This window comes from Glossina fuscipes, unplaced genomic scaffold (genome assembly GCF_014805625.2).
Source record: "Glossina fuscipes isolate IAEA_lab_2018 unplaced genomic scaffold, Yale_Gfus_2 150, whole genome shotgun sequence".
NCBI lineage: Eukaryota > Metazoa > Arthropoda > Insecta > Diptera > Glossinidae > Glossina > Glossina fuscipes.
In genome coordinates this window covers 1,713,719-1,725,063 of record NW_023998493.1, presented here as the reverse complement: position 1 = coordinate 1,725,063, position 11,345 = coordinate 1,713,719, and the positions used below count along the sequence as shown (strand labels likewise).

The 11,345-nt window shown below is 34.2% G+C and overlaps 2 protein-coding genes across 2 annotated transcripts; one reads left to right on the top strand and one right to left on the bottom strand.

Moving 5' to 3' along the window:
* The first annotated feature begins 56 nt into the window (after positions 1 to 56).
* On the top strand, positions 57 to 6,690 carry LOC119641514 (protein fem-1 homolog CG6966). The gene is made up of 5 exons (XM_038040241.1): positions 57 to 395; positions 4,613 to 5,574; positions 5,648 to 5,901; positions 5,972 to 6,423; positions 6,505 to 6,690. Exons 1-5 carry the CDS (start codon positions 309 to 311, stop codon positions 6,688 to 6,690), a joined length of 1,941 nt encoding a protein of 646 aa, XP_037896169.1. The 5' UTR covers positions 57 to 308.
* Positions 6,691 to 8,029: 1,339 nt separating this feature from the next.
* LOC119641450 (mismatch repair endonuclease PMS2-like) lies at positions 8,030 to 9,345 on the bottom strand. Its single transcript, XM_038040139.1, has 5 exons — positions 9,335 to 9,345; positions 9,042 to 9,178; positions 8,697 to 8,999; positions 8,361 to 8,651; positions 8,030 to 8,295 (listed from the first exon to the last, which is right to left on the bottom strand). The coding sequence occupies exons 1-5, from the start codon at positions 9,343 to 9,345 to the stop codon at positions 8,030 to 8,032; spliced, it is 1,008 nt and encodes a 335-aa protein (XP_037896067.1).
* Between the last annotated feature and the right edge of the window lie 2,000 nt (positions 9,346 to 11,345).

The following is an 11,345-nucleotide window of genomic DNA, read 5'->3' as shown; positions in this document are numbered from 1 at the left end:
TTCATTTTTTTTTTGTATGCGTAAGTTTCCTTAATTGTGTTAACAACAAAAAAATACATAGAAACAAATCATAACGAAAATTTTTCAATAAAAACGCGAAATATTGGGAAAATTGTGCAATTGCCTGATTTTATAAGAAAACAAAAGGCAAAGGCAATAAAGAAAAAATTAAGAAAAAAAACTGCAGAAAAACGGCAATTCTTTGTGCGGTGGTGGTTGGTTGGCTCGTTTTCGAAAGAAAATAAGAAGAACGCAATTTCCCTAAAAAGCATCATTCAATAGCAGCGAACAAAGGAAAAATTGCTTATATGACAAAAAACGAAATTGGCACTGATATGGACCTTATACTCGATGCCTATAATGCAGCTCGAGACAATAACTTACCCCGGCTGAAGGTATGTCGCTGTCAAAACCAAACTAAACCAAGAACCAAGTCGAGTTTTTGTGTTAGTCAATAAGAAATCACATATATTTAGTTATCAGTACGCAGTTCTGTAGCCAGGTTTTTATAACAACGACAACGATTTTTGTAACTTTTTGAGTTTTAAGAACAAGACATTCATTTCAACCGGAATGATTTCGTACTGTTGCCTTCGTTACATACATAATACACTTCCGGGAATTTCGTATGCACAACAAAACAAAGATAAACTTAATTAACCGCGTTGAAATATTATTATTCGGAAACTGAAAATTAATCCGATATATATGAGTGCTAGTAATTTACTAAATGTTTCCAATCCTGGATTCAGTTTAGCTTTTAGAGAAACTAGATATTTTCGTATGTTTTAGTATCCAAAGCGTTTCTAAAGTAGAACTAATTTAAGTCGAGGTTGCATCTTGTCTTCCTCTGCATTAAAAATGCAAAACCTTTTTTTTGATGTTACTTCCACACCTTTGGTCTAGTTGGCTAAAACGAATATTTGTTGATTATTTTTGAATTAAACCAATTAAAACGTTAGCGCACATAAGCGAATATATATAAAAAAAATCTTTTTTGTGACAACTAAAGTGACCGTCTCGGCTGCACGAAGGCAGAATTTGTTATCTCTTCAAACATGTTATCATTCAGAATTTGAAATTGTTTATGATTTTTTGTGTTGCACTTATGCGTTTATACCTTTTAGCTAAAGGTGCATACATTGTATATGTATACAAATGTAGGTAGGTGTGAGCACATATATATATATCCTCATATATACATACATACATGCATGCATATGAACTAAATGTTTTTAAATAAACAAGTCAGAGATTTGCTTTTTTTAGCCAAAGACGAACATTAAAATCGGTACTTACGTCTTGTTCTTTCATAAAAAATTATATGAAAGTTCTTTGGAGTAACACATCTTTTCATTAAATGACTATCCGAGACGTATCTTTCTCTGTATTTCTCCCGTACAAAATCCCATTCTCTCTTCATATTCTTAACAACGTTTCCCAATAGCGAGCATTGCCGTATTGTAAATGCAGAGGCGAAGATTGTGATAAACATTTTACGCTAGTTCTTGGTGTAGAGTATATCAACAGCATGACTAACAGAGGCAACATTACAGACAAAGCATTTTGTAGATGCGGAAATAGGAATTTTTCTTTATGTGTGGTTTGCTTTAAAAATCTATTTTGAGAGCTTTTTCGGAAGTCAATGCCAGTTAAAGAAGAGGTCTAAGTAAAGAATATAAAAAGAAAAAGTGGTATTTCACATAACTACCGTGTGTGTATGTTTTCATTAGGAAAAAGAAATAAACAAAATTTGTATTTGGCTTGAAACGAATCGATTAGTTTTCATCATTAGGCATTTGAATTAAAGATTCGAACGAAGAGTCACTTATTTCTTGTATCGATCGATGGTCGCATTTTACATACAAGCCATAAATATTTCGAATCATTTTAAGATTCAACATAGTTCCTACAATTATGAGGCGGTAGCTTAGGAAAAAGCCGAAAATTATAAATTTTTCTGGCAATTGTCAAAGAAATCATGATTGGTCAAGAATGTAAAAAATCGATGCGCATTTCTTTTTGTCGCAAGCACTCTGCAAATCTATCATGCGGCATGTGAATGATATAAAAAATTGTATTCGATTTAAATCTGTTTGTTACGCAAACATTAGTGTCCTAAAACATACTTGTAACTGATCGGTACTACACTTATGCCCTTAAGCAAGCTGTTAGTTTAACATATCATCTAAAAACACACTAGTACACGTAAGCAAAACGGCTAAAAGTACAACGGCGAGATTGGCTGACGACTGGAACAGATTCACCCATCACCGAAGAAGAAGGATATATTATTTTGTCAAAATGTTCGTAATGTCCAGAAGAAGACTTCACAGTCTGCACAAGATGCATACATACATTGCTGATCAGCATCAAATTCTGGATCGATTTAAGCATGTCCGTCTGCGGACATTCTTCTGGAAACATTCTCCTGGTCGTTAAAGTTAAGCTATCGACTTCAAAGCTGGCAGAAACATTGAAAGTTGTTGCATGCGGGTTGGTATTGAAAATGAGTCAAATTGGTCAACGAACATGTCTACAATGCCAAATAAGCTGTGAAAACTGTGAAACTGTAAAAAATTGGCTTTGTAGGCATTACTTATAAACTCCAGCAAACAAATGTATAAAACTCTGAACGCACATTTTACGAGCGTTGCTGTAGCAAATGTAGAGGAAAAGGATTGACCACGTTTGTAAGACCCACAAGCAAGTTTCAATAACTCCATAAACTGTCTATATTTTTAAACAGTTTCAACTTCGGAATGCATCCGAGGACGTCCGGCCGTTTGCCTGTTTAACAGTGCAGTACCTGTGATAAAATTTCTCCCGTCCGCAAATGTGAACATGGCGTCTACAAATTTGTAGACAAATTTGAAAATTTCGCAAACCTATGTCTACAATGCTCACACGTCTATGCAACAAGAACTGTGAACATGGTTGTTTTCCGTGTTTTTTGCTTGCAATTCATAAAGTACACTACATACATTGTATAAATTTCCAGCTTTAATCTGAAATGAAAGTCCCATCCAATATTATAAAATATGGAAATTTAGCTCTTTTCCTATTTTCTTAGTCTTTCTTAGAATATCGGCGATGCGAATAAAAGATTCGGTCCCTACCGAATATAACGCTTGCTTATAATGTTTCTTAAATCAACTTATAATATGATTTCGTCGACCACTATATATGAAAATGTTAAAGTTCGGCAGGAAGCGTTATTATAGACAAACTTAGTTAGCTAAATTGCAAAAAATTTTAATTTGATTAAATTTAAAAACAGGGTTTGGGGCGTAAAATAAAAATTACTCTCCAGAAACATTTCAAACTATTTTTAAAAACATTTGGCCATTGGTTGGAAAATACAAGGTACATGTGTTATGTTTGCATTGCATATTCGTTTCTTTCATTTACGGATTAAGAAGGTGTAGATAGAATTATAGCCGTTATGTGAAACACGATTCAGAATATTAAAAAGACAAAGAAAAAGTATCCCTTGTTTTCAACCAAAAACAATACTGAAGTCGCTCTCAGTTGCTAATCTAAATATTTATTTTGTTAAATTAAATACAATATATTGGCAATAACGCGGTCATTACAAGGAAGGTGAAGGAAGACATGCTTGCATATAAATAATAATAAAAAAATCCATTCAATCTCCTTGTCGACGGGCATAACAACAATGGAAATTATGAAGATTTTATTTTTTTTTTCCTTTACATAACAAAGAACAATTAAAATTTTCGATGATACCTTTGATTTCGTTTTGTTACAGCAATAAAATTTCGGCAACGTTTCCGACTTAAAATTGCCTTTCGCCTTCAAGTGACTTCTCCGACAAAGCATATTTCCTATATATATGCAGTGAGGCTATTGCACGTAATTAGTGATACTTGCCGTCAACGGATATGACGCTAGCATCCAGTCTACTTCCTTAATTTTAAACAGATTTATCTATAAGGAGACTTTTATTTATTCACACGAGTTAATGAATAAAATTACATTTTATTGTGGGTTTCCCCTTGCTGGAAATACATGCCTTCCCTCTTTTTTGCTTAGTGAATTATCTATATTTAATATTGTTGCACAATATCGAAGTCTAGAAAGGTTATGCATTTACTCAGTCGTTGTTGCGATCTGCAGCAAAATCTCTTTCTTTATTCGCCTTATCATATTCTTAGCTCTAGTTTAGTTCCAAGATATTTTGTAACGGCTGGTAATTTTTATATGTAGCTGAATAAATAAAAAACGATTAACGAGCAGGCGAATGTATCACTTTATAAATTTCGCTAGAGAATGGTTTATTTTGCTGTGGAAATGATGAAAAGAATTCGCTTTTCCCTCGATATGCAACTACATTTATATATTTGAAACAATATCTGCGATTTTTAAAAGGTTAATGTCAGGTTTTTTTAATGTAACGATGGCGGAAAAGAAGAACTTTTAGAAGAATAGGCTTTGAGACTTCAGTAGATGGAACAAACGCGCAGGCATCCGTAAAACACTTCTTTATTATGGTGAATATGTATACTTTCTGAAACATGCATTACATAAATATATGCACTGGGAAAAACTGCTAATTAAATGTCATATCAATAATCTTTTTGTTTTGCAGAGTGTTCTAAGCGGTAGATCATCTTCAGAAGTTTCTACGCTTATATCGTGGAAAATTAACGGAGCCACTCCGTTAGTAATGGCGTGTCGGAATGGGCACCTCGAAATTGTGGACTATCTGTTGACGAAGTGCAACGCTGATGTTGAAAAAGTAGGTTCAGTTAGTTTTGATGGCGAGCCAATAGAGGACGCGCCACCGTTATGGTGCGCTGCAGCAGCCGGTCATTTAAGCATTGTTAAAATGCTGGTGCGACATGGTGCCAACGTGAATAGTACCACTCGCACGAATTCCACACCTTTACGAGCTGCTTGCTTCGACGGGCATTTTGAAATAGTTAAATACTTGATTAGACATGGGGCCGACTTCGAGGTAGCCAATCGTCATGGTCACACTTGTTTGATGATAGCCTGTTATAAGGGTCATTTTAAGATAGCTCAGTATTTACTCTCGTTGAAAGCGGAAGTTAATCGTTGCAGTGTTAAGGGTAATACAGCTTTGCATGATTGCGCTGAATCTGGTTCGTTGGAAATATTACAATTGCTGCTAAAACACGGCGCCACAATGAAAACGGATTACTACGGTATGACACCATTGCTGGCGGCTAGCGTTACTGGTCATTTGCCTATAGTTGAACATTTAATATCGCTGCCATGTGTTTGCCGCAAAAGTCGCATAGATGCCTTAGAGTTGTTGGGTGCTACATATGTCGATAAAAAGATAGATATGGTAAGCGCTTTGGCGCTGTGGCGACGAGCGATGGAAGATAGAAATCAGGAACCGAAAATTCCCAAAATAGTGATGGAGCCCATTCCAGCATATGAATATGTAACTGAAGTCACAACAATAGAAGATCTAGAAGAATTGGGTTTAGATCCTGATGAAATGCGCATGCAAGCACTAGTAATACGCCAACGTATTCTTGGTATAACGCATCCTGATACAAGTTATTACATACGATTTAGGTAAGCCTTTAATTTTGCTAAGAAGAACATCGCGTTTGCAGCAATCAATTATTCCAATTTTTTCATTACATAGAGGAGCTCACTATGCGGACGCAGGTCGTTTTGATCGGTGCATTGGCCTCTGGACGTATGCTCTCACAATGCAGCAGAAAATTTTACCTCCATTGAGTCCTATGACGCAGTCTTCTTTGCTTTCTTTTGCCGAACTTTTTAGTTTTATGTTAATGGAGGCCGGACGTTCGCTTCCACGTGGACGAGTTGTGCCACAAATTGAAGCCAGCGACATGCTTATGATTTTCAATATGGCGGTCTTAGAAGTTGAAAGAGGTTAGCTTACCAACACTTTATTAGCATTGACTCTTTCATACATTTTTCTCCGTTTCTGCACATCCTCAAGGACAAAATTGGTTAAGTGGACAAAAGAAAATTGTTTTGACTCAGCAGCAATTGATACATGAATGCAATCAGGATCCAAATGCCTTAAGTCGTGCATTAGTCAGTGCGCTTCACATCGGTTGTTTATTGGCGTGGTTGATTGAAGAGCCCAATTTCTGTCCGAAGTTGCGAAGGGAAATTTTAATTGCTCTCTATAAATTGAATCGTCTCAAAATATCAGTGCGGGCAGGACGTACAGCTCTACATTACGCTTGCTATCGTGAGGGAACACTAGTTGGTCGATATCCTGCCTGTCAGTTTCCATCGCCAGCTCTAGCGAAAGCGCTATTGCAAGTCGGTGCCGATCCAAATTCGGTAGATGATTTAGGTAATACACCATTACATTTAGCAGCTTCAATGCATGTTTGTGCAAAAGATCTTGTGGAAATACTGCTCGACAATGGTGCGCATATTGTAAGTTATTATCCCATAGTTATTATTCCCATATCGGTTACATGTTTAACCTTTTCATTTCGTTTTTTCTTTTTTTTAAAGGACGCTAGAAACGCTGTCGGTGAAACATTTGAGTCTCTACTTAGATTAAAAAATTTACGTGATATTGTAAATCCTTTAAAGTATACAACATTATCATGTTTAGCAGCTCGTACCATTCAAAAGTATGGCATTAAATATGAGGGCATTGTACCGGCCGTGCTTTATAAGTTCATAGAAATACATTAATATATATATAATATATATACGTGTATATATGTATTTATATATATGTATATACATATATATATATATATATATATATATATATTTAATGTCATTAATGAGATTAATTAATTGATATAGAATTGTGTATATTTTTTATCTGATCGCTGTATACTGTGATGTTATGTATAGTATGGTTAACCAGTATCAATATCTAACAATAAAATATAAAAAAATGCGGCGTATCTCTTTCTAAATTATATGTACAATTTTATTGTCTTGCCAAAAGATGGTGTTGGGAAATAATAGCCGAAAACATAAAAAATTGTATAAAATTTAACTTAAATTACTTTAGGCAGACCAATTGCAAATAGTCTTGAACATAAAAAGAATATTTTTCAGCTGGTGTTGTTTAATCGTACACAAATATCTAAAGTGGTTGCAAACAACTGGATAGAAAAGCAGTATCGACCACTTATATAATACGAACTTAATTACGTTATTTTTACAACTTTAAAAGGTGCGCTTCGCTACATTGGATGCTCTGTCGATAAAAGTAACTTTGGCAGCAAACTGCATAAAGGGGCAGTTAATGGTGCCGCCTACTACTCCTACTCCCGTACGCGGAGGTGGGAAATTATAAGTATCACGAAAATCTCTATTGCCGACCTTGTAGAGTTACCCGACCTTGTAGAGTTACCAAAATAACACCAACCTTTGGAAATTATCTTTGATTGTATACTACTTTACATTTTCGCTCCTTCTTTTATTTACGGAAAATGATCTGTTTAACAGAAAATGCGCCCTTTGACAGAAAATTTGTTAATACCAAAGGGGGCTTAATGCAAAATGGCCAATCTACGTATGATTTTCAAAAAATAGTCTTCGTAAAGTAACCTTGAAAACACAAAAGGAAGTAAGTTTTCTCTGTAGTATACCCAGCCAGTAGAATGATTACTCAATTCGTTAAACACACCCTCTAGTGCCGGCCATTTGGTTTAATTTAACCGAATATTTACTTGAAGCTGAAGTCTATTGTGATCTTAAATTCGCCTAATCTTCTTTTCATTTGTCTTTTCTTTACATGTAAATTAACCCAATGACACAAGATTAATTTCTGGCCCTTTTCTCGATTCTGTTGATTTTCAAACATTTCCTAAGGAAAGTACAAGAGAAAGAAAATCACTTTATCAGTTTAAGTTTCCGAACAAAGTTTTGAAATCGTATTTTCGAATATTAACATATATATAAACAGACTAACATGGTTTATATTTCTTTTCCTATATGTGCTATGCTACATAAGCACAGTAGAAGTGAATTCTACAAAAAAATAACTGTATGTTATGAAGATTGGAACGTAGTTTCATTTAAAGTTTACCCAAGGCTGCTCCATTTCACCCATATGTTGTACGAGTTGTTTTATTGTGGATTTTTTTAAAGCTGTTCCTATCATAATGGACTTGCGGCAAGCTCTTGAAGCAAACATGGCACTAATGCGCGAGGAACGACATACAGTACCCTCGGGAGCATCTTGTAACATAAATATTAATTTATCTATATCCTCTTTAGCAAACTCCCAGTTCTTACTAAACAGTTTGCCTAATAGGCTTACCTTTTTGGTTGGACGCGCTGAAAAATTACACAAAAAGGGATCATTAACCAGGATCTGGGGGTTAGACCTTATTAGCATATACCATTTGAATTGATGCTAAATTTAAAACCATTCTTTTCGAACACCGGTAAATTTTCTATGAGCGTCATTTCATTGACAGCGGTTAGTTCCAGCATTTGAGGTATGGCTAAGTTTTGATATTGCAAATGTGTCGTGCGTAGTAACATTTCAAAATTATATTTCTCATCTGTGGCGTGCTGATCGATTATGAATAAATCGCTATCTAATTTGCATATAATAAAACCCAAGTTAAATTGTCCAACCACATCCATAAGCGCAAAGCTTGACTTCGAGATCTCTTGTTGCAGCTCATCTTCGGCAGTTTTATTTTAACTGTGCGTTATTTTGCTTTTAAAACGTAGACGTTCTAATTTAGCTCTGCTTTCCTTCTCAGATTTTAGGGCGTCCTCAGCCTTGAGGCTATCTTCGATTTCTTTAAGAGTAACGAAAAATAGACTAGAAATGTTAGAATGTTCTTTAGTTTCCGAGTCGCTAACATCGAGTTCAATTACGGATCGAGCGGCATTATCATCCTTTGAAGCAACGTCGTTAGCAGGACTTATGTCGGAGTTGCTTAAAGATTTTTGGTCATCAAAGTTACAAACAGGTCTTTTGGGACTAAAAATTTTACAGTCTGCTCTTTGAACAAGTTCATCAAAAGCTAGAAAGTTCCAAAAAGTAAAGTAAAAACTTTTTTATAGACATTGCAATATATATGCATTCTCATCATTCGATTCTTGCTTTAATTGCATGTCGTCAAAGTGAGTCGTTTTATCGCCCTCTTCATCGGATTTGTAATCATATTCTCCGGAGGGTTTAATATCTTCCGTATATAAAATTCTTTAAAGGCACCAAATTTTATATGCTTATTCTTTTTTTTTTTTTTTTTTGGTATGTTGAACAGAGATAGATGCTTATTCTTTAAAGGCACCAATTTTATACAACTACATGCAAAATTATTGAAAAATGTAAACAAACGTATACGTTTATTCTCACATGGTTGGCATTTTTACAAATTATTGAGAACATATATACGCTTATTCTTTATACCTTGTTTGTTATACTTTGTAAAGTGATTTCTAAGTGAATACAAATATCACTTACATGACTTGAGCGACTCCGTACGGGCCGTCCTGGTTTTCTGTAATTCAATTATTTCCCCATGTATGCACCGTATTGCGGTTATCGTAATTGAGGTTGACGCAATCAAATCCAAATCTAATACAAAGACTTGTTTAATTTGCAAACGTTGTTTCAGCCTTCCCTGATTCTCAGCATTAGAAGAAATATCAACTAAGGGCGACTACCAATCTTAGTCAATGATTAACGAAAGACCGTTTTAACAGACACGCACGCAGAATAATTTGTGTCCAAATTCAACTTACTAATGCACAAGTATAATCTCTCTCTATGGTAGAGCACACTTCCAGCTGTGCCGGCATCTTTAGCGATGACGAGTGTACTCGTCAAATACTGAGTATATGTAATGAAACGGCTTGAGAAAATGACATAAATATTTTCTAAAGTAATATAATTAGAGCAAACACACTGTTATAGTAATAAGATCCTATGACAAGGACGGACAGACGGATTATGACAGCTATACTCGTTAATGATTTACAAACCCATAAAGCGAAATAAAAAAATAAATACATTTGACTTCACTCAATTTCATTTTTTATTTTATTCCCCCTTTTTTCTTCACTTAAAAATCTGTGATTTGTCATCATTAAAGTGAAAGGATAATTGCACGCTTCTTGCTCTAATAGTCATTTCAGATATATTGGCAATTTGATATTAAAAAAAAGAAAAAATCATGTACAATAAATTTTAATTACATAAATTTTTTGAATGCCAAAGAGAAAAATAACATAAAAAACAAAGAACGTAGGCATAGAGTTAACATACAGGATCTGGCCTAAATTCGTCCTTAGGTTTAGAGCGATTTCCATCACAAGCATTGTTCGATTTCTTTTATCCTTTTTTTTTTGTGTTTTGCAAATGATGAAAGAGGTAAAACGCGGAATCGAAAATTAAAACTTAAACATAACCAAAATTAAATTAAAGGCAAGAAAGACAAATTTTTTTGCTACAATAATAACAAAAAAAAAAAAATACAAGAAAATACTAAGAAAAGACAAAAAAAATTAAATAAAGCTTACATATAAAAAAGCAAGTATTAAAATACGAGTGATAAAAAATTGAAAAAAAATATATAAGGAGACGAATAAAAAAAAGAGTATTAAAAAAATGAAAATACAAAAATTACGTGAACAATTGTTTCTGTACATTAAACAGATGTTTTTCCTTTCGAATTCAACTACCACGCATTATTTTCTATATATTCTACAAGTGCTTCTCTCTTTGATTTGAGTTTTTCCTTTCGAACTCAACTACCCCGCATTATTTCTATACATTATACAGCAGTTTTTCCTTCTCTCTTTCATTTGAGTTTTTCCTTTCGAACTCAACTACTACGCATTATTTTTATACATTATTCAGCTGTTTTTCCTTTCATGTATATTTTATTGCAGCTCGTAACGAAATATTCTCTCGTAAAGATATGAAAAAATTCTAGGGAAATTCGGTTAAATCTATCCACACTTTTTATTCCTGTAAACACCTCATAAGATTACCTACTCGCTAAGAAAGCAGACTAAAGGCTGAGTTGTTAAAATAACTAGCTTTCTCGCGTATAAGCGAAATGCTCCCCTTAGACTTTACGCCCCAAACTTTTTCGGATCAGTAACCAACTGGATCTGTAGCGGTACGGTAAGAACAAAAAAAACAGTTGTTTTTCGACAATATTTTGTTCGTAAAGACTTCTCTAGTCAAACACGCATTTGAAAAATTCATATTTTTTTGTTAATATTTACATTTATACATATATATATAAATATATATATATATAGTTAAATTTAGAAAATTACAAAACTGCCCACCTTCGTTTATAAAAAAAAGGACCATGTGTGGAAAATAGAGAGAGCACACAATTGCTTTCAGTAAA

What these genes read in the sequence shown, in the direction of transcription:
- LOC119641514 (XM_038040241.1), top strand. Translation starts at nt 309, where the DNA reads ATGACAAAAAACGAAATTGGCACTGATATGGACCTTATACTCGATGCC. An exon ending in AGTTATTACATACGATTTAG is followed by an intron (nt 5,575 to 5,647) that starts GTAAGCCTTTAA and finishes TTCATTACATAG; the next exon opens with AGGAGCTCACTATGCGGACG. An exon ending in GGTCTTAGAAGTTGAAAGAG is followed by an intron (nt 5,902 to 5,971) that starts GTTAGCTTACCA and finishes CACATCCTCAAG; the next exon opens with GACAAAATTGGTTAAGTGGA.
- LOC119641450 (XM_038040139.1), bottom strand. An exon ending in GAATGCATATATATTGCAAT is followed by an intron (nt 9,000 to 9,041) that starts GTCTATAAAAAA and finishes GGAACTTTCTAG; the next exon opens with CTTTTGATGAACTTGTTCAA. An exon ending in AGCTAAATTAGAACGTCTAC is followed by an intron (nt 8,652 to 8,696) that starts GTTTTAAAAGCA and finishes AAACTGCCGAAG; the next exon opens with ATGAGCTGCAACAAGAGATC.